We start from the raw sequence: 27645 nt of genomic DNA, 5'->3' as shown, positions 1-27645 counted from the left end.
TTTGGAAAATTTTCAGTCCTGTCTGTTTTTATTTTTCCAGATTATGTTTTTAATTTTCTTATTTTGCATTCTGGGTTCAGTTATGAGCTCTTCCCCTTATTTGAGTAACCTTTTATTTCTCAATTTACCTAACCTCAGTTTCCCAAAATAAAAAGTAAAATATTTCCTCATAGGTTATAAAAAACAGATCCAGTTCCTGTCACTCAGAAAATGTGTGATAAGTGTTAGTGTCCGTACTTCTGGTCTTACTTGGATGCGTACGGGCTAAGTCACTTCATTTGTGTCTGATTCTGTGGACTGTAGCCCACAGACTCCTCTGTCCATGGGATTCTCCAGGCAAGAATGCTGGAGTGGGTGCCATTTCCTCCTTCAGGGAATCTTCCCAACCCAGCAATCGAACCCTAGTCTCTTATGTCTCCGGAATTGGCAAGCAGGTTCTTTACCACTAGCGCCACCTGGGAAATCCTTGGTCTTATTACTCCTCAGACAAGTGAGTGAGAACTGCCCCATTTTTTTGAAATTAAGGTGGAGATAAATCCTCTAAGAAGCTTGGAAAAGTCTAGGAAATGTGGGAAAACAGAACAGGGCCTCCCAGGGATGGAGCTGCAGGTCAGAACCCAAGGCAGGATATGACATGTTGCTGACTGAAGCTGGGTTCAAGGTGAGGATTATAGAATCTAGAGGTTTGCCTGAGGATGGAGATGAGAAATGAAGAGTGATCTGGCCCTCAGGCAGGCAGCATCAAGGACCCAGCCAGCACCACGTGTGCTGGAAGGGCTCCTCCTATGGGCATGAGTGTCTTAGGTGGGCTGGGAAAGCCCAGACTCTTGGGGCTCCAGGCAGAGGGCTTCTCCTTGGCTTGCCTGGCTGCCTTTAGTTATTTAGAAGAAATGCGGACCTCCAGGACCTTGGAAGTGCCCCGCTGCCCCTTGGCAAGGGCAGAGCAGGTGCTAGACAGGTAAGACCGAGGCTGTATCTTGCTGAAATCTGGAGAGGGGCTGGGTCTTCACGTATGACTGTAATCCGGCCATAGGTGAGGTATGATCGTCTTGGCACTGTGACCACAGCATCTGGACTGAAGCTCAAAGGAAAGAAAGATTCTTAATTCCTCCCTCCTCTGAGCCAGAGGGTAGAAGCTGCCCAGGGGTGGGGTGTTTCAGTGAGCTCATTTTCTGCTCCAGATTGAGAGGGTCACTAGTGGCAATGCGCAGGGGAGTGAAAGGTCTAGAGAGGTAAGGAGGCTCACACATGTCTGGCAAAAGCTGTACTGGAGGGGTTTCCTGCTTTGGGGTGGAGGCTGGGCCCCTTCCTGCTGCGGAACCTCTTCATAGATGCCCCCCTCCCATGATGGCTGGGAAAGAGATAAGGTGTAGTTTTGCCTAGCCGCTGAGAGCTCTGGGGAGTGGGGGCTGTGGGGGAGCAGTTATCTGAAACCACAAACCTCAAGAGCAAGCAGAGAGCTGATGTCAGCTCTATCAGGGAGTGCCAGAAACACACTAAAAGCCAGGACTCCTGGTGAAGAAAACCAGGAGAATGCACGCCCTAGAAAATGGGTAGGATACAGGCTGTCAACTGAGCCTGACCACCTGCCCTTGACTTTTGCATGAAGCAGGGAGTGTGGGAGGGCTGGCTGGGTTTTAAGGGCTCGGGCGGTGGCTGCCATGACTTTTCTTTTGGGGTTCCTACAGTTAGATCCAAAAACAATGCTAGAGTGTTTCAGAAATGCCTCACACACAGACAATGGCATTTGAATAGTGACTTTCAAAGACCAATTCTTAGAGAATAACTTTTTGTAGATGTTTACATTACAAAAATCACTGTCAATTTCAATAAGATAATTTTGCAGTCAGTTGCATTTCTGTCTACAGTGACAACGAAAAACAGTAGTGACAACTGATTTATGCTTAATATTTGGGAAACAAAAGAGAACTGTGAAAAGAAAGATTTTAATTCTCAGTAAGAAAAATAGAATAAAACTTGAATAAATGAAGAGATATTTTCTGTCCTAGAATCAGAAGATTTAAAATAGTAAGATGACATAATATCTAATCTAATGTATGGAGTTAACACAAATTAGATTCCATATGATATTTTGTGGAAATTGACAAAACAATAATACAATTTCTATAGAGAAAATAATGGTTAAGCACATTAAGAAAATTTTTGAGAAGAAATGAACCAATAATAGGATAAATTATTCTGTTAATATTTAAAATGTGGTACGAAGGACATTTATATTGTATGGTATCAGATGCAAAGCAGAATAGTAGATTGATAAAAACATAAGGATTCCCTGCATTCTAAATTTGCTAAAAAGTTAACAAACAATAGTTCTGGACAACAAAATAGTAAGAAAGGAATCCTATTTAATAGACGTTACTGAGAAAAGATATAAAACACTTCTGTCTTCCTCTGATGCTGGTTGTCAGAATGAGCTCCAGATATTTTAAAGCTGAAAATATCTCTTTTAAAAGTGAAACAAAGTGATATATTATAGTTATCCAGCTGTGGTGGAGGAATTAATTTCTTGAGTATTAAAACAGTGGGCTAAATTACAAGTGGTGAATTGGAAGGATCTGATTGTATAAAAATTGAGCAACAGCAAGCTTAATAAGTTCTTGATAAAAAGGGAAAAGTGCAACACTATTTGAAATAAACAAGGCTGGTAAAGATTAGTATTAAAAATATAAAGAACAATTATAAATCTATAGGTAAACAGTTAAAAGATATGAACAAATAGTATAAGAGGAAATACGAGCATCAAACCTACATTTGGAATATTTCAGTCTTGCTAATAATTAAAGTGCAAATTAAAAGTATGAATCTATTTCTTAGTTAAGTAGCAAAAGTGATAAAACTGTATGTTCCTGTGCTTGGAGGGAAATAGACACACTCTCTAGATTTATGAGTATGTTTTCTGCAGAGCAGGAGATGAAAATGAAACACTCACCACTTAGGCAATACTCTCAAATAAATCTCAAGAAAATAATGTGAAAGAGGAAAGGCTTATAAAGGTTATATAGTGAAATTCTGGCCATTACCTAACCACCTGACTATTTGTTAATGGTTGTAAAAACTGGAAAATATTAACATCCCATCACATTAGCAACTGTTAAAACCATAAACCTGAGGATGTTGGTGATATTATAGGGAATGTACGTATATAAGTTAAGAAGTAGAAGACATTTGTTAGGTGAACATTGGTAATTGTCAAATTATGTCTGTCTAATGAAAACATCAGTGCTGTCAGCGTCTCAATGCTAGGTCTAATAAGTCAGTGCTTGTGGGATGTCAGTGTGATTATAATTTGGGGGTCTTGTTGAAAGGCAGATTTTGATTCACACGAACTGGGGTGGAGCCTGGGATGTTCTAAATTTATGATAATGGTAAAGTTACTCCTCCCACCTCAATTTTAAGAGCAAATGCTTAAATCTTTGCCATGCAGTCTCGTGGACACTAGTCATATGAGGCTATTCAATTTTAGATTAATTGAAATAAAATGGAAAATTTAGTTTCCTAAGTCTTATTACCTATATTTCAAGTGTGCATTAGTCATGTATGGCTTACATCCCAGAAAGCTCAGATTATAGAACAATTCCATCATCACAGAAAGTTTTGTCAGACTTAAATCATCAATCTTAAAGTGAAGGGGATTTTTATCACTTTCTTGGTAAAGTTGTTTGAAATATGCGATTACAAGCTTGTTCCATTCCTTTGTAGTCAGAAACCACATAGGTATACATTCATAGAAGTGATGAAGCAAGGGACAGTTTTATCTAATTTAGTTTGATCAATAAAATTCTTTTATCCCATTGATTTTATTGTCATTCCATAGATGTGTTATCCTAATTATCATTTGCCTCTCAATGGGCAATCATTTCCACTAAATTGGTTTCAGTTTCTTTGCTATTTTTTCCTCATCTTACATAATTAACATATACTAGAGGAGACATTTAAAGAAGGATTGCAATAAATTAAAGTATAGCGTATACTAACAAAATAAAAAGTTAAAAAAAAAGAATACATGTGTATAATTTATGACGAGATCCTCACATTCTCTTTTCCTATCTAGGTGTTTCATCAATTTATATTTTTATTTAAAGTGTATTTTTGAAGCTGGACCAACCTTGTGTTCGTTACCCAAGGATGTGGGCATTGATTTTCATTTGAAAGGTTTCCTGGATGGTTGCTTTTTCTTTATTTTCTGTGAAGTGGAAACGCTGACCATTGTTATTTTCTTCCAGGAATTTATGCAAATATTCTCACGAGGTTCTCTCCGAAGATAACTTCAGGGTCCTGACAAACCATGGGCTCTCTGGACTGAACCAAGAGGAATTAGCTGTGCTCCTTCTCCAGAGTGACCCTTTTTTTATGCCCGAGGTAAGTTCTGATTCCTCAGTTTGAAAGGCAAGGAGAATGCCTTTGGCAGGGTGGTGTCCTGTGTGTGTTGGAATGGGAGCAGAGAAAACCCAGCACCAGGGCTCTGCAGGTGGCAGTCAGCAGGTGGCTGTTGCTAAGTGATCTGGAGATTCCAACAGTTTCCTTCTTATTTGAAGTTTAATAAGTATTTGAGTCTGGAATGCCTCCTCCCCTGGGCTGCTCGGGAACCCTGTGTGAGCAGTGTGATCTGAAGAACTAGCAATGAGACCTTACAGCCCAGTGACTTCCTGGAAGAGGTGGGCTTTGAAGCAAGGTTTTGGAAGATGACAGGGTATATTGCTTGAGGCTAAGTGGTAGCAAAGAGATCTCAAAATGCAGGGATTCAAATAAAATATTACTGTTTCTCCATCTCTTGGTAGTCTAGATCTGAGGTCACTAAACTATAGTCCATGGACCATATCCCACCTGCTGCCTGTTTTTGTAGTTTAATTGGAACACAGCCACACTCATTCATTTATATATTGTCTATGGCCACTTTCTCATACAAGAGTGAGTTGAGTGTTTGCAACAGAGATCGATGGCCTGCCAAGCCTAAAATATTTACTATTTGATCATTTATGCTAATAGTTTGCTGACTTTTGGTCTTGCCTAGAGGTAGGCAGGCAGGTAGTCTGATGGTCAGGCAGCTGAATTCCATGATGTCAGGTAGGCACTCAGGCCAGCAGGTCAGCCTTGTTATCTTATATATAATAGATCTGTTTTATTACTGGACCAGTAGATATCTCTGTTCTCTTTTAACATATGGCTTCCTCCTCACGGTACAAAGAGGCTCTTCTCAGCGTTATCATTTTTCTAGCCAACAGGAACGTAGAGAAGGAGTAAGTAAAAGACAAGCTGCTTCCTTTTTAAAAAGATGTGACTTGGATATTGTATCTCATTCATTGTATGCTCCATCTCATTTGCCAGAACTTATCATGTGACTGCACTTAGGGAGAAGGCAGCCTGGGAAATGTCGTTTTCTGGCTGGGTAACTACATGTCCAGCTAAAACTTGGAGGCTTACTCTATTATTAAAAGAAGGATAAGAATGATCTCAGATAATTAACAGTCTCATCCATATAGGAATATTGACTTGAAAATCAGAGGATGCTGTTTAAAAAATGGTATCTGAGAATGATCTGAGAAAAATCCTTGGGTAAAGAAGTTAGCCTCACACTGGAAGAGAGGCCCAGAAATGTAATGGAAGCCTCAAGTTGAGAGGGTGGAAGGGACTGAGATAAGATAACAAGGTTGAAATTCGGTTGTGCTTTTATGTATGACAAGATAGCTATTAGGGACATCTGGAGGGTTAAACATCTTTTGACTCTAAGTTCAGTGTGTTTCCCTGAGGACTTAGGAAAACTTAGGTCACATGGGTTGATTTTGCATTGATTACTGAGCTCAGGCAAGATAGGAATGCAAGACATTCTGTAAAAATGTCTTCAGAGAGGAAGGGTGAGGAAGGAATATTTAACTATATATAACTCACTTCCCCAGGCATTCTTTCATTTAAGTACTTGAGTTTCTCTCTCTCTTTCTCTCTCTGTTTCCAGGAACCCAAGGTTCAGAGGTCTTATCTTAGGATCTCTGTGGCCCTTGGCCTATGTGCCAGCCAGCCCAGTCCCTCCTGGCTACCAGTATGGGGAAAATGCCTTACACCCTAACTCGTTAAAGGTCCCATTGACTAACAGAGGCACCCTCTCCTTTCCCTCTCATGTGAAAGAATGAGGACAGCTTGTCATGACTCTTGAGAGAGTGTTGCCAGGGGTCCAACCTAGTGTTAAACTTGCAGGGTTGGAAACGTCACTCACCAGGTCAGCTCTCTGCTGCTGTTCTCCAAATCACCAAGGACTTGCTATATTTCGTCCCTGGAGAATAAGAGGAGTGGCGGCTCTTCCTTTCTCTAGGAAAGAACCTACTGGACGGTGCTGTTGCTGACTTAGCCCAGTAAAAGCCCGTTGACAAAAGCGCTGGGAGGCTTCTCGTAGGAGGATGCTGACCTTAATCACACAGAGAGTCTGAAGTGTCACTGAGGCTCCCTTACAGTACCCATGGATTTTAAGAATTTGGTACCCGTGATTAGAGGGTAGGGTGGAACGGTTTGTGCTTGAAGTTTATTTTTAGCCAATAACTTAATTGCCTTTTACCACATGTAGGGGTAGGATCACAGACTAGCAGACTGCACTGCTTCCTGGGACCAGAGGTCTGAGAAGCTGTTTCCTGTGATGGGAAATTAACTAGAGCATTGATGACATAAGTCTGTGTTTGACCATTCTGGGCAAGAGTTGTCTCTAAAGGAGTGTCTTAACTTGGGGGAGGAGGGTGGAGTATTTTCAAGGTTTTAGCAGGGGAGGGGAGTGGTCAGCCAGAGTTCAGCTAGTTCCAAGGATAGTTGATCAAGGATGGTCCCTCCGTGTCTCTAAGTTCTGTCTTTGCCACCAACTACCTATGTGATCTTAGACAAGGCATTTCATCTTTCAGGGTCTCACTTTACTTACTGTTTGCTTTGCAGTCATTCAGCTAACACTCAGGAGTGCCTGCAAGGGTAGCACTGAGTTAAATCCTGAAGCCAATGGTGGACAAGGCACACGCCTGCCCTCAAATACCGAACACGTTCACACTTTTCCACTTTGCCTTAACCTGTGAGACCATAAAAGCATGAACTTCCTGGTATATAAACATGGATAATTGACGTGCATTTATTAAAAGGGAGAAATGGGTCTCATTTGTTCTGGCAGGAGCAGTCTTTCTTAAACATCAGAATAGTATTAGGAATGTTAACCGAAGTATCATCTGTGAAGTTGCTAATAATCCTTGTTTCACTTGACCCTCGAGAATTCTGGGTCTCAAGCTTTAGCGTGGGTCAGAATCACCAGGAGTGTTTGTCAAACCCGGATTGCTGGGCTCCTCCTCTGGTCATTCTGACTGTAGATACAGGGAAGGGCCCAAGGATTTGTATTTCTAGTTAGTTTTCGGTTGGAGCAGATGCTGTTGGTCCAGGGACCACACTTTGAGAACTGATGGCCAGGAGTCTTGATTCTGGCTCATAGACTCTATCACAATGATATGTATTTGCGTCAGGTTTAGAAGTTGTTTGTATGGCTCAGTCATGGTTTAATCCTTGTTTTTTCCACCTCAATACATCACAGAGGCCCATGTTGATCTGGTTTGCTCAGAGTCTGTTGAAACAACTTACAAACGCTTTCGTATTTAAGCCTCTTTGTGTAATGATTCAAACATCTGCATCACATTTTGTATTGTGCACATTATGTATTTTATTATTTAACCTGCTCCACAACATGGTTAGGTGAGGGGAGCAAATATTTTTGTCTTTTACAGCAAGGGCAAGAGGCTGGGAGTAAGTAAGTAACTCAGATGTGAAGTCACGTATAGCTCCTTCTAGCTGCAGACTTCAACCAACATCCCCTAGTCTTGTATCACAGGGTCTGGCCTTCCTGACGATGCTTCTCCTGCTCTCCTTTCAGTAAGAATTATATCTCTGTAGAGCTAGATATGTAGATACACCTATTTACATATAAAAATGATCAGCTATCAGTTGGTCTTTTGAGAAACTGCCACATTCTGCCTAGCTCCCAGCAGCCGAAGGTAAGACCTCACATCCTTTTTTTTTTTTTTTTCTTTTTGACTGCACCACGTGGCACGCAGGATAACCCGTGCCCCCTGCAGTGTTCTTCTAATTGAAGATGGTCTTTTAATTGAAGATGTGTTGATATCCAAAGGTGGGCCTTCCTCTTTGGGATTCCTTTATGTGTAGGGGTCCCTTTGGGTCCTGTTTTGTTCTATCTGTAGCTGGCCGTCTTATATTGATTCTTCCCAAAGAAGTTAATAAAAGCCAAGTTTCTTTTAGTTAGTTTGTAGGCCTCTTCTACCCCAAATAAGTCACTGATTGAATATAACTCAACAAAGATTATAGAGTCATACACACACATTTTTTCCCTAAGATATATCTCTGCTTGTGCTCACGTGCTCAGTTGCGTCTGACCCCATGGACTGTATCCCGCCAGGCTCCTCTGGCCGTGGGATTTCCCAGGCAGGAATACTGCAGCGGGTTGCCATTTCCTTCTCCAAGGGCTCTTCCTGACACAGGGATTGAACCTGCATCTCCTGCAGCTCCTGCATTACAGGCAGATTCTTTACCTGCTGAGTCATCAGGGAAGTTTATATCTTTGCTTCTGTTTTTTCTTTTTCTTTCAGGAAATAAGAAAACATGCATTTTTTTCTTACCAGGAAGTAAAAAAAAATGCATTTTTATTTATTTAATCAATATTTATTGGAGTACAGTTGATGTACAATGTTGTGTTAGTTTCAGGTGTACTGCAGAGTGAATCAGTTATACCTATACGTAGATCCAACCCGTCCATCCTAAAGGAGATCAGTCCTGAATGTTCATTGGAAGGACTGATGTTGAAGCTGAAACTCCAATATTTTGGCCACCTGATGCGAAGAACTGACTCATTTGAAAAGATCCTGATGCTGGGAAAGATTGAAGGCAGGAGGAGAAGGGGACTACAGAGGATGAGATGGTTGGATGGCATCACTGATTCAATGGACATGAGTTTGAATAAACTCTGGGAGTTGGTGATGGACAGGGAGGCCTGGCGTGCTGTAGTCCATAGGGTCGCAGAGTCGGACATAACTGAGCAACTGAACTGAACTGAACTGATACATAGATCCATTCTTTTTTAGATTCTATTCCCATATAGATCATTATATTTACATGAACTTTCCTTAACGTGTGGCATATAGAGAAACATGTTTTCTTTCTGGATCTTGTTTCTTTCTTCTGTAGATATGCAAGAATTATAAGGGTGAGGGTGGAAGACAGGTTTGTAACCAGCAGCCCCCTTGTGAAAGACTCCACGTCTGTGAACACTTTACCCGAGGGAACTGTGGTTATGCCAACTGCTTCCGGTCCCATAACCTGATGGACAGAAAGGTGCTGGCCGTCATGAGGGAGCACGGGCTGAGCTCAAGTGTGGTACAGAACATCCAGGACATCTGTAATAGCAGGCACCACCGGAAGAAGCCCTCAGCGTGGAGAGGTAAGCTTGGGGGCCTTCTTAACAGGATAAACGTAAATAAACAGAAATCACAAGGAGAGGGAATCGCTACTTATACTCACTCTACCTCATCATGTAAAACTACTTTCCCTTTCAGACCTCGTCGATACGCATACACAATTTTTACATAATTATGATCATAGTATGTGTGTGATTTTGCAATTTGATTTCATGCTATTCCGTGCATCCACACCACACAGACACACTTCACACTCGGGCATGTTGCCAACATATGCACCTCTCACTAAGAAACATGTGTCACACACCATATGTGCAAACCTCATGTACACACACATACACCCCTCACATATCCACTATGTATGCATATCACACACACACATGCACACACTTCATATAAACATATATGAACCCCACATATAAACATCACATACAAGCACACCACACTTTTTGCACACACGAACACACATGCTCACTCCATCCCTTCTCTCTGCTTCCTGGGGCTGTGACTTAACATGTTTCTAGAAAGAGGTCAATTTTTTTTTTAATTTTGGATATCGCTGACTTAAGCTTGGGCATTTGGGGGCCAGATGAACAACTCTGGATAATTCCAAGCTTCAGTGAAATCAGACCTTTCCTTAATTTCTTTTTTTGTTGTTGTTTTAAGTATTGTGACTTCTTAGCTTAGGTACACCTATGTCACAATATGGGTGAACTCTAAGTGATTTGGGGCACTCATCTCTGATGAGCACTAGTCTGTCTCTCCAGATTTGAACTTGAAGTCTGTCTCTCTGGGACTTGAACTTGAGGACTGTGGACAGCCCCACCTAAGACAGCGGGCACTTAGGAGCTGCATCTAAGTCCCATGAGGGAAGCCGAGAGGAGCCAGAGTTGGCTCAACCTTTATCCTAGGCCAAAGGTGGTGTTTTCTGCTGGGCTGGCAGGAAGGGGGGATTCTTCCATTGTCATAACCACCTTGTCAAGATTTTCACACAAATTAATTTTTTTTAGCTTTTTATTTGATTTTGGAGAATAGTCAGTTAACAATGTTGTGATAGTTTTAGGTGCACAGCAGAGGGACTCAGCCTTATATATACATGTATCCATCCTCCCCCAGACTCCCCTCCCATCCAGGCTGCCGTGTAACATTGAGCACAGTTCCCTGTGCTGTACTTGTTCCTTGTTGGTTATCCACTTTAAATACAGCAGTGTGTGTATGTTGATCCCAAATTCCCTAACCATCCCTTCCTTCCATCCTTCCCCCGCTGGTAGTCATTAAGTTCCTTCTCTAAGTCTATGAGCCTTTTTTGTTTTGTGAATAAGTTCATTTTGTATCATTTCTTTTAAGATTACCCATAGAAGGCATGTCATAGGATATTTCTCATCTATTTGACTTATTTTACTCTAGTATGAAGTAGTATGACACTCTAGGTCCATCTGTGTTGCTGCAAATGGCATTATTTCGTTCTTTTCTTTTTTTTTTTTTTTCGTTCTTTTCTAATGGCTGAGTAGCATTCCATTGTATATATGTACCACATCTTCTTTATTCATTCCTCTGTCAGTGGACATTTAGGTTGCCTCCATGTCTTGGCTGGGCTTCCCTGGTAGCTCAGCGGGTAAAGAATCTGCCTGCAATGCAGGAGACACTGGTCCGATTTCTGGGTCGGGAGGATCCCCTGGAGGAGGAAATGGCAACCCACTCCAGTATCCTTGCCTGGAGAATCCCCATGGAGAGCAGCCTGGTGGGCTACAGTCCATGGGGTTGCAAAGAGTCGGACATGGCTAAGCGACTAAGCACAGCACAGCACGTGTCTTGGCTGTTGCAAGCAGTGGCGGCGTTTGACTCTGCAGGATTGCTGAATGATAGTGCCAGGTTAATTCACCGCTTCTCCAGCATGAAAGTTTAGGGCTCTGAGGTGGAAAGAGTGAGATCCCTAAGAGTGGTCATGGGGAATTCCTGAAAAGAGTTTTAGACCTCCAAATATACTTACCCACGAAAACGTCTGAACCTCTTTTGCCCACTGATGAAGTCCCTCCTTTTCTTCTCTCCTGCTGATACTGTTTCTGCTTTACCCCACTCACATTTCACCCAGCCCCTCTGGGTCCGAATGGGAGGTGGGTACAAAGTTAGTGACGTTAAAGCTAACTTTTGTTGTTTGGTTTTTCTTGCCCAGCTCCTCCTCCCCATCGTAGAGACCCGGCCTACAGAGGGAGGAGTAGGAGCAGAGACCGGGGCAGCGAGGAATTTCATCCAGCAGCTTCAGCTCCTGCCCAGAGGTCCTGCCCATCCAGCCCAAAGCCTGCCGGCCACCGCGGCTCTGTCCCGAGTGATGAGCCTGTCGAGGATCTTGCCCACAAATTCTCGCATCTGGGAAGTCAGGAGTGCCCCGCACCTGCCTCTGTCCCATCTGCAGCTGCCAGTCTTGGAGGAACCAGTCAAGGAGGAGGAAGCCAGAGTCTTGCAGAGAATGGCAGTGCAAAGGATCTTCTCTATGGGAATGATAGCCATGGTTTCTTCCATTTTGATGTGAAACCAGCCTTCAAATGGGGGCTCCCTGCATCCTGGCAGAATGACCAGGACACCGGTAAAAAGAGTTGGATTTCCTCCAGTCCAGCCTTCTCCTTCTCTTCTGGTTCTCTGCAAACACCTGAAACCATCACCACCAGAAAGAGCACCGCTGTCGTTTCCTCGGACCATGTGAACGCGGAGCGCAGGAGTGGGAGTCAAGATGGCCAGCGTTTCCCCCTTTTTGATAATAACGCTGATGGCATGGCCGTAGATACCACTTCCACGAGACTGGCGAATTACCAAACCCCAAGCAGTAGGCAGAGAGAAAAATCGTTACCTGGGAAACCGGACACTGGAACACCTCGGAGTCATCTGCCCACCGCTGGCAAGATGACTGGGGATGCAGCCGCAGCCTTTGTTAATGGTAAACACACAGAAGAGCCCTTCTGGGCTAGTCAGTCTGTCCACAGTGCCTCTAGAAGGATGGATTAAGTGATGGATAAAACTACTGTTGTAGGTAAAACTGGTGCCGCTGGGTTTGGCTTCATGGCGGCAGTCAAAGGGAAGAAAGATGTGTTACACTCTGGAATTCGGGGGTTAACAAGCAGGTCCTGCCCACACGTGGGGAGCCCTCTGCCCCCGCACAAGGCAGCACTTGCTCTCCCCAAGGTCCCTTCTTCTTCTTTTCTATAAACAAAATATTTTATACAAGGATGTTAGAATGTTATTATTAATTGATATTAACGTACGTAAAGACACTGCAGTTAACACAAAGAAATGTACAATGAACATTTCATTTATATTCTTTAACATTTTTCTATATCTAGTTTGTTCATAGCTAAGATGATATTGCACAAGCAATTTTTTATGTTACAAAAAGTTTTTACTAATTTATAATTTAACATTTCTCACCTTGGTACAAGGATTCAAAAACATCATTTTTACCAAGGTCCCTTCTTTTACACCTTCCTTAAGCAACAGAGCTGCAGCCTAGGGGACCCATGGTCAGAACTCTGCTCAAATCCTTGTTACCCCCTCCAGTGAGATGACAAGGGGGGCTCCAGGCTGGGTTCTGTGTGATCACTGAAGGACAAAGAGGGTCTGCATAGAGTGGCCGTGGCTCGTGGTTTCTCTTTGGGTGTTCCTTAACAGTACTAAAGGGTTTTGGTTAAGGAGTGGTACTGATGAGGACATACGAAGACAGAAGGACCAACCCTAGAACTGTATAGAGTAAGTTGCTCCATTTGTTGAGAACAGAAATAGTTCAGCCATGGTTTAAGAAAGCAGCGTGACACTAAGGAACCCTGACTTCATGTTTGTTTTCATGTCTGGGCTCTCATGAGCAATACATGAATCGTAAGAATTTTCTTGAACCTGGCCCCCATTTCAGATATTCTTTCCCACTGTTAGACCAGGTATCTTGTTTTTTTTGGTTTAAATGTTACAATTCGCTTACATGCATCCTCTTCTGTTTTGTAGATTCTGTACCTGACGTTGCGAGTCCCACATCTTCCACGATGAATGAACACAGCTCAAACGAAATTTGTCTTGACCATCTGTATAAGGGTTGTCAGCTTAGTGAGTAACTACCTTAAGGACTTTCTAGAAGCAGAAACATTATTAATAGTAGTATGGCTAGCATTTATTGAATGTTTACTATGTGTTGAGTGCAGTGCTGAGAATCTTACATGCATCTTCTTTGACCTTCAAGTCAACTTTAGGTTCTTTTGTTAATTCATTTTACAGATGCACAAGTAGAAATTGGGTTTTCACCCCAAACCACTTGACCACTGCATGATATTATACTTTCTCCTTTTACAGTTGAGTTTTAGGTGAACTCTTACACTTAATCAGGGACCCCTCTTTTTACATACTAAAACCAAACAGCAGTAGCAGTTGTTGTTTAGTCACTAAGATGTGTCCAACTCTTCTACCCCAGGGGCTGCAGCAGCCAGGCTTCCCCGGCATCTGTTTACTGTTCCCTCTCACCAAGCCTCCTGTAGAACTGTTTCCCATGGGACTGCTTGGGTCACAGCACTTCCCTGTCACTCTTGCACCACCCTGTTCCTTTCATGTCTCTGCCCCAGGCCTACGCATTATGTCTGATTCATTTATTTGATCACTTAGTGGTCTTAGAGTCATTCGCCTTGTGTCTGAGGAGCGGATTCTGCCCTGTGTTGTCTAAATAAGAAATCTTTAACTTCAGCAAAATTTATTTTTAACTAAGGTAAAACACATAACATAGATTTTACCATCTTAACCATTTTAAGTATACTGCTCTGTACTGTTGATTACATCATTCATATTGTTGTGCAACTAATCTCCAGAACTCTTTTCGCGTTTTGAAACTGAAACTCTGTACCTCAGTTCAGTCCCTCAGTCGTGTCTGACTCTCTGCGACCCCATGGACTGTAGCACGCCAGGCTTCCCTGCCCATCACCAACTCCCAGAGCTTGCTCAAATTCATGTCCATTGAGTCGGTGATGCCATCCAACCATCTCATCCTCTGACGTCCCTTTCTCCTCCCGCCTTTAATCTTTCCCAGCATCAGGGTCTTTTCAAGTGAGTCACTTCTTCGCATTAGGTGGCCAAAGTATTGGAGTTTCAGCTTCAACATCAGTCCTTCCGGTGGATATTCAGTACTGATTTCCTTGAAAACAACTCTGTACCTATTAAACAACAACTCCTCATTTCCGCCTTCTGGCAGGGAAGCCCCTGACGACTGCCATTTTGCTTTCAGTCTACGAATATGACTCTTCTATGTCCCTCATATGAGTGATCTCACACGATATTTGTCTTTTTCTGACACTGGCTTATTTTACTTAGTACAGTATCCTCAAGGTTCAGCCATATTATAAGCTTTGTGAGAATTTCCTCCCTCATGAAGGTTGAACACTATTAGATTGTATTCTATCCCATTTTGTTTATCCACTCATCCACTGATTGGCACTTGAGTTGCTTCTACCTCTTAGCTATTGTGTATAATGCTGCTAGGAACACAGGTGTACAAATATCAGTTCTTGCTTTCAGTTCTTTTGGGTATATACCCAGAAGTGGAATTGCTGGATTATGTGGTAAATCTGTGTTTAAGTTTTTAACAAACTGTCACACAGTTTTCTATAGCAGCTGTATCACTTTACATTTTTATCAGCAATGCACAAGGGTTCCAATTTCTCCATATCCTTGCCAACACTTGTAAATTTGTTTTTGTTTGTTTATTTATAGCAGCATTCTCATGGGTGTGAGGAAGGTTATATTTTTAAATCAGTTAAATTCCTGGCAGTGACATTTCAAAATGATTTAAACAATGCAAATTGTGAAAAATAGAACTGTTTTCTGTCCTCCTGTATTATGAGCTTCTAACATTAATTCATTATTCAGCAAGCATTCATTGAAAGGGCATCCTCTGCATGCCTACTCCTCTGCCAGTGAAGCGAGGAGACATAAGCTAAACAATGGATGCAGGCCTTTCTTCAGTAAGTTTGTCATTAAGTGAAAGTAGCTCAGTTGTGTCTGACTCTTGCAACCATGGACTGTATAATCCATGGAATTCTCCAGGCCAGAATACTGGAGTGGGTAGCCTTTCCCTTCTCCAGGGGATCTTCCCAACGGAGGGATTGAACCCAGGTCTCCCGCGTTGCGGGCGGATTCTTTCCCAGCGGAGCCACAAGGGAAGCCCAAGTTTGTCATTAAAGCCAGGTATCAAAACATCCACAAATTCGGAAATTCCCTGGCAGTCCAGTGGTTAGCCCAGTCTGTGCACTCTCACTGCCAAGGGCTTGGGTTCAATCCCTGGTCAAAGAACTAAGATCCCACAAGCTGTGCAGTGTGGCCCAAAACTAATAGAACATCCACAAATTAGAGAACTGCATAAAATAAGTAAATACATAACTAATAAAGCACAAACTGTGTCCAGAGCACTGGTTGAGGGAACATAAAACACAGGTCAGGTCAGAAGAGCACGAGATCAGTGAGAGAATTCTGGAAGAGATGAATTCTAGGCCAGGGCTTCCTAGGAAATACACAGGCAGTTGCCTCCAATAGAGAGCAGTTTGTCTCAATACATGCATGTAGAGGGAGGTGCGGAAAGGATCATTGTAAATTTCTAATGACCTCAGATTTCCATGTGAGTAATATGGCTCTTTTTTTGAAGGTGAGAGGAGAAGGGGACAACAGAGGATGAGATGGTTGGGTGGCATCACCAACTCAATGGACTTGAGTTTGAGCAAGCTCCGGGAGTTGATGATGGACAGGGAAGCCTGGTGTGCTGCAGTCCATGGGGTCACAAAGACTCAAACATGACTGAGCGACTGAACTGAGCTGAACATGGCTTTCGGGGGAGTGGGGAATTTTGTTTCTGACGAGTCTCCATGGGTAGTAAATGAATCTGGAGATAGGAGCTGGAGACAATGCAGGTAGGGGCCGGCATGAGCACAGGTGTAGCTGGAAAATGTGCCTACAGGGCTGGCAGGGTGAGAAACGCGGGCCTTGATGGGGAGAGTCAGCAGTGAACTTGGTCAAATTGCTCAGACCTCTTTTCTATCTTTGTAGAAAGCTGCAACAAAGTTCATTTCCACCTGCCCTACCAGTGGCAGATGTTTCTTGCCAACAGCTGGGTGGACCTTCCATTCATGGAGGATATTGAGAAGGCCTTTTGTGACCCCAAAAACTGCAGGTAAGTTGGTGGTGGGTCTGGCTTGTGAAATCTACAACATCATCAAAGGAGACCCTAGTGCTGTGCTTATGGGAAGAAGAAAAAGCAGTTTTCCTTCAGAATCCCATTCAGGTTAACTCTTGAGATTAAAATGGCAAATGACTGCTGAGTTAATAAAGATGAAGGAATAAGTGGGGCAGATTTGAAGTCACCCAGAGCCTGGCTAATACAAGAGACTCTGGGAATATTTGCTAACTCAGGTGAAATAAACAGGGACACAAATATTTGTTCAGTTAATATTTGTCTGAACAACCAAATTCATAGGTTGGTTTGCAAACCTGTGAGCTCAGAAGAGCCTTTGGCTTAATTAATCTCATTGTTTGAGAAAATGATTTGAGTCATTTCATATAGTTCTAAGGCAGAATTTTGTTATATACTTTAGCATTTTATACTTGCCTCTATATTTGCTATTTTCTCTATCCTGGAGGTTTCTAAAAGGCTTCTTTATATTTCTGTTTCTGTTAGGGCTGATATGGGTGATGCTACCCATGACCATATTTATAAGCTGCATCCTACTTTATCAGGAAATACTTTAGGAGGGAAAATACAGACTTGTCACCGTCTTCAAATTTAGTGAATGTCTGGTGGAGAGTGTGTTGCTGCATTTTGCCACTAGAGGGTGGTGTCAGCCATTTTGTTTCTAGGTGTGTTTCTCGCACCAGGTAAATCTGAAGCAGGGTTTTTCAACCTTAGCGCTGTTGACTTTGGGGCCCAAATAATTATTTGGTTTGCTGGAGTACTTTAGCATCATGCCTGGTGTCTACCCACTACACGCCAGTTGTGAGAAACGAAAATGTCTTTTGACATTGTCAATGTTTCCTGGGTCTAATATCACTCCTGATTGAACATTGCTGATCTAGGAGGTATTTTGTAGAGCAGTAACTCAAACTTTTTGGTTTCTGGAGCCCTCGATACTCTTAAAATGTACTGAGGATCCCAGAGATTTCAGTTTATGTGGATTTATAGCTATTGATATTTACCATGTTAAAAGTCACAACTGAGAAAAATTATTTACTGATTCATTAAAAATAATGATAATAAACTCATTTGTGTTAACATAACGTTTAAAGATAATTATATATAGTTACATGCATACATGAATGTATGTAAGTATAACTATAAAAATAACTTTTCCAAAACCAAACCAAACCAAATTCACTGAGAAGAATGACATTGTTTTATATTTTTGCAAATCTCTTTATTGTAAAATCAAACATTGTGTAGCCTTGAAAAACTCCACTGTGTACCTGTGAGGGTATGAAAGTGAAAAAGGTGGGTAATGTCCTAATATTATTATGAAAGTAACTTTGACCTTGCAGGAGACCCTGCAAAGGAGACTCTGAAAAGGGCTCGAACTACGCTTTGATAATGGAATTCTCCGGGCAAGGATACTGGAGTGGGTAGCCATTCCTTTCGCCAGGGGATCTTCCTGACCCAGGGATTGAATCCCAGTCTCCTGCACTGAAAGCAATTCTTTACCATCTTTGCCACCAGGGAAGCCCAACTATTTAAATAATGTATAATAATTGAAAAAACTGACCTACTGTGAGTTTCAGAGTTTCTGACATTGAGCCAATCAATTGTTTTCTTTTGGGGATATTTTTTGAGGGAAGAACACATTTTGTGATTCCATTAAATATAAGGCAGGTTACGTTACCTCTCTGTATTTCAGTTTTTCTTTTGTGTGTAAGACCGTAAGCTGTATAAATGGAATTCAGAGACCCCTTTCAACTCTCAGTTTTTAATTCTTCCCTCTTATTAAGAAGACCAGAGTAGAGAAAACAGAACCATTTTGCTTCAGAGAAGCATTTTATTAATGCTAAACTTTCCCCTCTCAGTGTTTCTGTTGGCAATTATAACATCAATTTCCAGAAGATGATTTGTGATTTTAATCCTGTCCGACGTATCTCCACACCTTCATCCGTCACAAAGCCGGCCAGTTCTCTCTTTACCACAAAATGGATTTGGTACTGGAGGGATAGAACTGACAAATGGGTTCCATATGGGGAGAAGGTGAGTACCATTCCTTCTTGTGCCTACTCTTGTATAAACTTGACAACTTCAGAAGAATCTAGTAGTACAGTGTCCGACACCTATGTGATTACCCATGGAGCATGGATGTGGTAGAGAAAGTGGTGTTTTTTAATATTATACTCAGCAAGCATGTATTCCAACTACATTATAAAAAACAACTATTTTTAAGAAACTACTTGATATATGAGCCAGCCAAATATCCCTCTTTCTTCATTATCGGGGACTGTGGCAGAACCTTGAGAGAGCTTTTTATTCACTAGCCCATAAATGGGCAGAGACTACCCGTTTCAGCCAGAAAAGTAGGCAAGAGTGAGAAATCAGAAAATTGATACATATGGTTGCTAGGATTTAGTCAGAGTCTGTATTCAGATGAACTAGAAGGTTTAGACTAACCCCCACAGGGACATAGTAATAGGGGAGAGAAATTTAGACAGGCAGAGGTTCCGTCTAGTGTCCCTTCTTCCTTTTGATTCAGATGATTAAGCAGAGAGGGAGGCAGCTAACGTAGGCAATGAAATTAGAGTGATGAGAAAGAGAAAGGAAAAGAAAAGCAAGAGATGGAAATGAAGCCAAAGGCAGAAAAGGGATGAGGATATCCCAGCATAAGTTGCTGGGCCATACATTTGGTTCTTAGATCCCAAGCTGCCAAAGCAATCAAAGAAATACAATCTATTACAAGATACCTGGGGCTTCCCAGGTAGTTCAGTGCTAGAGAACCTGTCTGCCAATGCAGGAGATGCCGGAGATGCCAGAGCTGCAGGTTCGACCCCTGGGTTGGGAAGATCCCCCGGAGAAGGAAATGGCAATCTGCTCCAGTAGGAGCTTGGCGGGCCACAGTCCATACGGTCACAGAGTCAGATACAACTGAAGCGACTCAGCACGCAGCACACAGTCAAGCTTAGTAGCATGCCTTGAGGGGCAGGAGTGTGTGACCTGAAGGAATTGCCCAAGGTGAGGGCAAGCCGTAGCTCTAGAAAGCCAAAATCAAGGCTGTCATGTAGGCACAAGGCAAAGGTAACAAGACCTGGTTACTGAGACTGAGGTATAAATTCAAGTCTTGGAGAATATGTAATTGAAGGCTCTAGTGTTCATTCATTCACTCACTCACTCATTCAGAACTGGAGTTCTGAATGGGCTAGAGGAAGGTACTGGAGATGGCTGGAGATTATATCTTTACATTTTGGGGGTGTTCCTTGACCCATCACTCTCATTTGGACAGCAATATGCCTATTGGATGGAGAAGGAAATGGGAAGTCACTCCAGTATTCTTGCCTGGGAAATCCATGGACAGAGGAGAGTGGTGGGCTACAGTCCATGGGGTGGCCAAGAGTCATGACTTAGCAACTAAATAACAATGCATCTGTTGGAGTTTTATGTGCCTTCACTCCAGCTTTTAACTGTTCTTTCTCATTGTGTGATGAGACGATAGCTGTGATGGTCTACTTCATGACAACGTTTTGGATGTGGTTAGACATCTTGTATCGGATACAAGTTGCTCTGTACACTTGGGTCATATTTTATGGAATATGTAAATGGACTATTGCAAAACAGCTCTATTTTTCAGGGCTCCACCTAGGGTATCATCAGTTTCAGTAACATAGACTCCATACAGTGGAGACTAAAGAAGGGTGTGACTTGACTCCATCCAAGAAGCCTTTACAATCTGGTTTGGGTGGCAGGATGCATTCCTGTCCAAATCCCATGGCTGAAATAAAGTTAAGAAATAAGATATCATGATAGGAATCTCTTAAAACCCTACCCTGAAGTCTTTACCTCTTTATTTTATTTTTTTTAATAGAAAGACAATGAGCAGATTTCAAACATTGACTCTTCATACCTGGAGTCTCTTTTTCTATCCTGTCCGAGGGGAGTTGTGCCGTTTCAGGCGGGTTCACAAAACTACGAGCTGAGTTTCCAAGGTAAGTGTCTGCATTTGGCAGTGTGGTGCCTGTCCTTTGAATCTGGCCTGTGGCATCCACACAGGAGTGGGAATAGAGCCGCGGGCATGCTGCACCCAGGACCGGGTTCTTTCTAGCACGGCAGGACCGGCGGGTGGGAGCCGGTGGCAGTCAGAAGGGCTGCGCTCTAAGCCCTGACTGTGACTCACAGTAGCTGGGAACAGCACCTGGCACCCTGTGAAATGGGGGGATTGGATTACATAGCCTCTGTGGGCACTTCCGGTTCTGCCATTCCAAATTCCTTATTCTAGGTGGGCTGCTTCCCTGAGACAGATTTCAGGTGTTAACGACTGCAGGAGAGACCTTGGGACTGTGGGTCCTTCAGAATTTTAGAGCCATGCTGTTCCTTTTAGGCTTCGTCATCTAGGTCAATGCTTTTATCCGTCGCCTTTTCTAAAGACTTTGAGTTCTGCCATGTTTATTGGAGCCCCCATAAAAAGATGTGGTTACCTTCTGCCCATCTGCCTGTTGTGTTTAGTAAGAAACCAGGGCAGAAACTGCTCTCCCTCTGAATGTACTGTCCCATCGGCTGCCTCTGTGCCCCCCGCCCCCAAATCCCACCCCCACCCCCACACCCCCGCCAGCCCCGTATATGGTCAGATACGTGCCCTTTCAGGACTATCGTTATAGATGCTTTGAAAGAGATGAAGGAGACTTTTTCAGCTCCTTGACATTCCCAGGTGGTACACGCGATTTGGGCCCTGTACCAATTACTGTGTTAATTCACGTAACTTTTCACGCCTTTTCTTTTTTTTTGGCTGTAACATGTGGGATGTGGGAGCTTAGCTCCCTAGTTAGGGATTGAACTTGTGCCCCACGCATTGGAAGTGCAGAGTCTTAACCACTGGACCATCAGGGAAGACACCAAGTCACATAGCTTTGAGGGAGCATTATACTAACTACAGTGGAAAGCATCCTGGCAGTACATATCAAGAGATATTAAAATATGCTTACTTTTTTTCCTCAGGAATCCTTCTAAGGAAATAATTCACAACAAGAAAAAAAATAAGCTATAGACATAAAGGTCTTTATTAAAGCTTCCTTATAGTACTAAATAGGAATAGCCTGTGTACCAGTAGGATTGTGACTGAACACATTAAAGTATTATATTTCAGTGGAGTGGAGTATTAGGTAGTTGTTAAAAATTATGATGTGAAAACTGTGCCTTAAAAGCAAAATTTGATACTGTTAAATGAAGAAGGCCAAACCCCAAGTTTATGTTTCTGTAATTAAAACAGAAATGAATATTTTTTCAGGAATGAATTTTTAAAAATTTAATGTGTGTGGTACGTGCAACAATGTGTGCATATGGACCAAGACTGGAAAGCAATAGACGAAAATAAAAATTTCTTCTGTTGGGTGGTCAAATTAAAAATGGACTTAAATTAAATTTTTTTGCAGTGGTATTCTATTGTTCTGACTGTTTAAAAAGGTGGTGGAGAGATGAAAACCAATATATCTTGTTCCTGAATCTGGAGAAATTTTAATTCCATATATTTGTTCCCTTGGTTCATAGAAGCCAGTCCAGAGAAGTTTTCAGTGTTCCAGACTATTTCCTTTCTATTTCTAATATGCTGTTTGTTCATTAAACTAGTATTTGAGCTGTGTTGCCAGGCACTAATCTGAATGCTGGCAAACCAGGCACCTTCTGAAAATAATGACAGCTTCAGGCAAGATGAAGCAATGTGATGAATCCCCAAGAGAATGGAGGGCTTGTGGGAGGGTGCCTGCTTTTATCTCAGGAGGACACTTTGGAAGGGAGTGGGCAGCCCATGCACGTGAAGGAGGTGTATAAGAACTGAGAGTAGACATTGAAACTTAAATATTTTACAAGCTGGAAACGTCCAGAAGGTTTTGAGCAGAGTTGAGGCAGGATCTCTTTTCCTTGTTGTTTGTTTTGTTGATGTGCATGTAAACCTATGGTGAGGCATAATTGGTACAATCAGGTATATCCATTTAAAGTGTCTAGTTGGATGAGTACTGACAAATGCATGCAGCTGCTATCCTAATCAAGACCTAGAACATTCCCATCAATCCAGAAAGTTTTCTCATGCTCCTTTGTAGTCAGTCTCCCCTCTGCAGCCAATTTACTTTCTGTCATTATAATTTAATTTAATCTATTCTAGAACTTCATATAATAGAACTTGGTGGTGTGTGCTCTTCATATGGTTGACTCCTCTCAGAATACTGTTTTTCACTCATCTATATTATTGCATGTAAAGTGGTCCTTTTTCATTGCTGATAATCTTCCATTGCATGGATATACCATAGTTTGTTTAACCACTCGCCTGTTGATGGATATTTGGATTGTTTTCACATTTTGCTTGTTATAATAATGCTACTAGGTACACCGAAATGCAAATCTTTGTGTGGATGTAGATTTCTCTTGGATAAATACTAAGGAGTGGATTTGTTGGATTATATAGGTAGTGTATGTTTAGCTTGGTAAGAAGCTTCCAAATTCTTTTCCAAAGTGGTTGTGCCATTATATACTTTTACTAGCAATGTATGATGATTTACTTTTTTTTTTTTTATTCTTTGAATCAGCCATGGATTTACATGTATTCCCAATTGATGATTTACTTTTTAAAGAGCTCATGCTGCAGCGTAGACCCAGGTGTACAACCTGCATGAGTTAAAAACAACATTTCACATTTGAGGTAGGAAAATACTTTGAAAATATAGCTACCATGTTCCAACCCATAATCACTGATGCCTGATTGAGGACAGTGGTCATGGGTGAGGTAATCTGGCTGCCCTAGTTCTCTTTCCCACCTGACTTTGATTGAAAGATTTGATTAATTGCAATTTGCCCATTTACCTCTTTGTTTTCTGGGTCTTATACTAAGGCCAGTGAAGGATATTCATTTTTATCATGAGCAGTTTCCATCTAAAAGGATTTTCTCGATTCATGCATGTATAGTTGAGTCATGAATATTAGCTATGTTAGTAGTCTCTGAAAAATAAAGATAAATCATTTCCTAGGACCAATTCATGATTTGTGTTTTCTCCTTGTTTTTCTTTCTAAAGGGATGATTCAGACAAACATAGTTTCCAAGACCCAAAAGGATGTCATAAGAAGGCCAACGTTTGTGTCTTACTGGGATGTGGAGCAGGTGAAACGCAGACAAGAGTGAGTGTCTTTTCGATGTTCAAGTCACTCATGAATCTGGGACCCTGGTTTCTGAAATGTTCATGCTCACATACACTGCAATTCCCTTTTGCTTTGACTATGAGTAAGGTACTGGCTAAGTAGTACAGTGTGACTAAAAGCATTCTAGAGTAGGAAGTTTGTCTTTTCCTTAGGTTCACGGGGAACTTTGAGCAGACCTCTTACTCTGGGCTGTTTCCTCAGCTGAGAATGGCTGGCTGTGCCTAGGAAAGAATCAGATGCACCATTACTGGGTTTTTGTTCTGCTCTGGGTTCTTCTGAGTATCTTTAGTTTTGTGGAATGGATTTATAGGGGGTGGGAGGTTGAGGGAGAAATGGAGAGAGAAAAGGGATATAGCAGCTGTCTAGTAAAGCCTTTGAGGAAAGATAAAGTTGATGAAAATGGATTTTTTGAAGGAAATTTTGTTGTAAGGGATTCAGTGTGACAGCTCTGTCTGCTCATGAAATCCAGTCAAAAACTACATTGCTGGGACTTCTCTGGTGGTCCAATGGTTAAGACTTGATGCTCCCACCGCGGGGACCTCGGTTTGATCCCTGGTCTGGGGACTAGATCCCACATGCCACAGCTAAAAATCCTGCATGCCGTGACTATTTGGTGCAGCCAAATAAATGTAAAGTAAAATGAACTGAGAAAACTGTTTGTGGGTGGTTGTGGAAAGAAGTAGCTTGAATACAATACTTTGGCCACCTGATGCGAAGAACTGACTCACTGGAAAAGACCGAGATTCTAGGAAAGATTGAAGGCAGGAGGAGAAGGGGACAACAGAGGATGAGATGGTTGATGGCATCACCGACTCCACGGATGTGAGTTTGAGCAAGCTTCAGGAGTTGGTGATGGACAGGGCAGCCTGGCATGCTGCAGTCCGTGGGTCACAAAGAGTCAGACATGACTAATTGACTGAACTGAACTGAGCTTAAATCCCACGATCACATACCCAGAGGAGACACACGGCTTTAGGATAGAATAAAGGCTGTGAGTGCTACTCTGAACAATCTGAAGAGAAGTGAATGATAGCATTTTTGATGAGCACCTTACAACAGATTACTTGAATCTGTTTTGCACTATACCAGTACAGTATGACGGAGAAGGCAATGGCAACCCACTCCAGTGTTCTTGCCTGGAGAATCCCAGGGACGGAGGAGCCTGGTGGGCTGCCGTCTATGTAGTCACACAGAGTTGGACACGACTGACCGACTTAGCAACAGCAGCAGCAGTACAGTATGAAAATCAGAGCTTAACATATAAATTGGGACCAGCTTCTTTCATTCCAAAAGAATTTTCATTTTATGAAAGGAGGTTTTTAAAGAGTTTTTTCCTTAAAGCGTTTTTTAAAATGTAATTTTCTCATAATGGAAAATATCAAACTTAAAGAAAATTATGTGATAAACCCCTATGTACATGTTAGGGGTTCTCTATTTCAGGGTGGAGAACCCTCAAATGTATGGTTACTCTGAATACAGTTCATACAGGAAAGACAGGATTCTTTTCCCTATACCACTAAAGTATTTAAATATTTATCATTTGGCAAAGAAGCTGTAAGACAAACTTTACTTTTTTTAAAATATTATTTTTTGGCTATGCCTCAAGGCATATGGGATCTTAGTTCTCCCACCAGGGATCAAACCCATGTCCCCCTTGTATTGGAAGCATGGATTCCTAACCATTGGATCACCAGGGAAGTCCCCTAGCCTTACTTAACGCTAACACATTAGGACTTAGAAAATTTCCAGAGGAACCTCAGCTTAATCGAAGCACAGAAAATCACTTGGGTGTATCAAGCAGGGAGCCAGATGAATTTCTTTCTCTCTCGTTTCTAGACATCAGCAGGGGCAGACCTCGTCAGAACCTTACGTCAATATATATCTTCCCCAACCGGACACAAGCGTCTCATTCTCAAATGACTTTGAGGTACTGGCTTTTTACTTTGTAGTGGGTGAATTGTTTAAAGATGGAACAAAGTACTTTGCTACAAATGTGTGTAGTTGAATGAATGAATGAGTGAAAGAAGTGAATGAATCACTTCTGCAAAACTCTTGAAACAAGATTCAAAGGCTAACATCCAAATGGTGGCTGTGTCATGTACCACTTTCCCAAAGGAGAAGGGCACCTCATTGTTTCCAGAGTTCTGGCACACACGATCGCCTTGGGACAGATGCTCATGACAAACTTGTAAAATAGATATTTGCTTCTCTACCTTACAGACGAGCAAACTGTAACTCACAGTAAGAGCAACTTGTCCATTAATTGGAGTTAAAAAAAACAGGTTTCTATGGGACTCAAAGTGGGCCTCAGCTCATCACCTTACCTGGTTGGGGCAACTCTTTTTTAAAACATTTTATTTAGTTATTTATTTTTGGCTGTACTGGGTCTTTGTTGTTAGTTTTCTCTAGTTGTGGCAAGCAGGGGCTAATCTCTAGTTGCGGTACACAAGCTTCTCATTGCAGTGGCCTTCTCTTGTTGCAGAACATGGGCTCTAGGGCATGCAGGCTTCAGTAGTTGCAGCACACGAGTTCAGTAGTTGTGGTGCCCGGACTTAGTTGCCCTGCAGCATGTGGAATCTTCCTGGACCAGGGATTGAACCCATGTCCCCTGCATTGGCAGGTGGACTGTTAACCACAGGATCACCAGGGAAGTCCTGGGGCAAGATTCTTCCTGGATCATTTCGGCACATCAGAGGCTAGCTTTGGGTGCAGGCAACTCTGCTTGGGTTCCTTGGGTACCTGCATTGCCTCTGCCCCTGCACTGGCTTTAAACAAAGAACTCACCAGGTCACTGGACTGAATCACACACCTGGGGGTTGGGGAGGGGAGGAGTGTGTGCTCCGTTTGCCTTCAGGCTAATGCTCTGTTAGCCTTGGGCAGATGGGCTCCGGGCCATCTAGTTCATCACTGGAATGAACTATCAGATGTGGAAACCCTAAGCCAGCTTATCCTACCTGTTGTCAGAGGCCTGGCAAGGATACTCCATGGCATAGATGGCCACACACATGGACATGTGCTTCAGTTGTGTCCGACTCTGCGACCCTATGGACTATAGCCCTCCAGTCTCCTCTGTCCATGCGATTCTCCGGGCAAGAATACTGGAGTGGGTTGCCAGGCCCTCCACCAGGGGATCTTTCTGACCCAGGGATCGAACTCCCAGTCTCTTGGATCTCCTGCATTGTCAGGCAGGTTCTTTACCACTAGCACCACCTGGGAAGCCCACAGAGGGACATGATGTGAAAGTGAAAGTCGCTCAGTCGTGTTTGACTCTTTGTGACCCCATGGACTATACAGTCCATGGAATTCTCCAGGCCAGAAGACTGGAGTAGGGAGCCATTCCCTTCCCTAGGGGATCTTCCCAACCCAGGGATCAAACCCAGGTCTCCCACATTGCAGGCAGAGTCTTTACCAGTTGAGCCACAAGGGAAGCCCCATCATGCCTTAAATATTTCCTGCTTCACATTTACATATTTTTAAATTTCTTTCAGTTGCTTGAAATCCATAACAATACTCCAGAATATGTTGAAGTAAGTGATCTTTTTAAAGCTTCCATGAGAAATTTCAAGATTGAAAAGATAAAGAAGGTCCAGAACCTACAGCTCTTGAAGGCTTTTGAAAGGTGAGTGGCCACCTTATCGGGCTTCCCTTGACATAAAGTTTGAAAGGATTAGTGAAGACCTGTCTTTGAAGATTTATATTCACTTTTTCGTTGTAGCGGTCAACAGTTTCTTCAGTCTGTAGTTGTGTTTTCATAGTGTAAGCTCAAATGTCTCTCTTTCAGTTTTAGCTTTACAATTAGTGCTTTCATGTGTCTGTCAT

At 42.4% G+C, this 27645-nt stretch overlaps 1 protein-coding gene across 1 annotated transcript in view; it reads left to right on the top strand.

Moving 5' to 3' along the window:
• ZC3HAV1 (zinc finger CCCH-type containing, antiviral 1) overlaps positions 1 to 27645 on the top strand; it is a 55664-nt gene that overhangs the window by 22677 nt on the left and 5342 nt on the right. The window contains exons 2-11 of the mRNA XM_043872216.1: positions 4245 to 4380; positions 9229 to 9481; positions 11632 to 12390; positions 13446 to 13544; positions 16518 to 16641; positions 18519 to 18693; positions 20513 to 20633; positions 23703 to 23805; positions 25663 to 25753; positions 27315 to 27445. Of these exons, the coding sequence (XP_043728151.1) occupies positions 4245 to 4380; positions 9229 to 9481; positions 11632 to 12390; positions 13446 to 13544; positions 16518 to 16641; positions 18519 to 18693; positions 20513 to 20633; positions 23703 to 23805; positions 25663 to 25753; positions 27315 to 27445 (1992 nt within the window). The remainder of the gene's footprint in view (positions 1 to 4244; positions 4381 to 9228; positions 9482 to 11631; positions 12391 to 13445; positions 13545 to 16517; positions 16642 to 18518; positions 18694 to 20512; positions 20634 to 23702; positions 23806 to 25662; positions 25754 to 27314; positions 27446 to 27645) is intronic.

The sequence above is a fragment of the Cervus elaphus genome, chromosome 18 (genome assembly GCF_910594005.1).
Source record: "Cervus elaphus chromosome 18, mCerEla1.1, whole genome shotgun sequence".
Taxonomy (NCBI): Eukaryota; Metazoa; Chordata; class Mammalia; order Artiodactyla; family Cervidae; genus Cervus; species Cervus elaphus.
The sequence above is the reverse complement of the archived record's forward strand: the minus strand, read 5'-3'. Positions and strand labels throughout refer to the sequence as shown.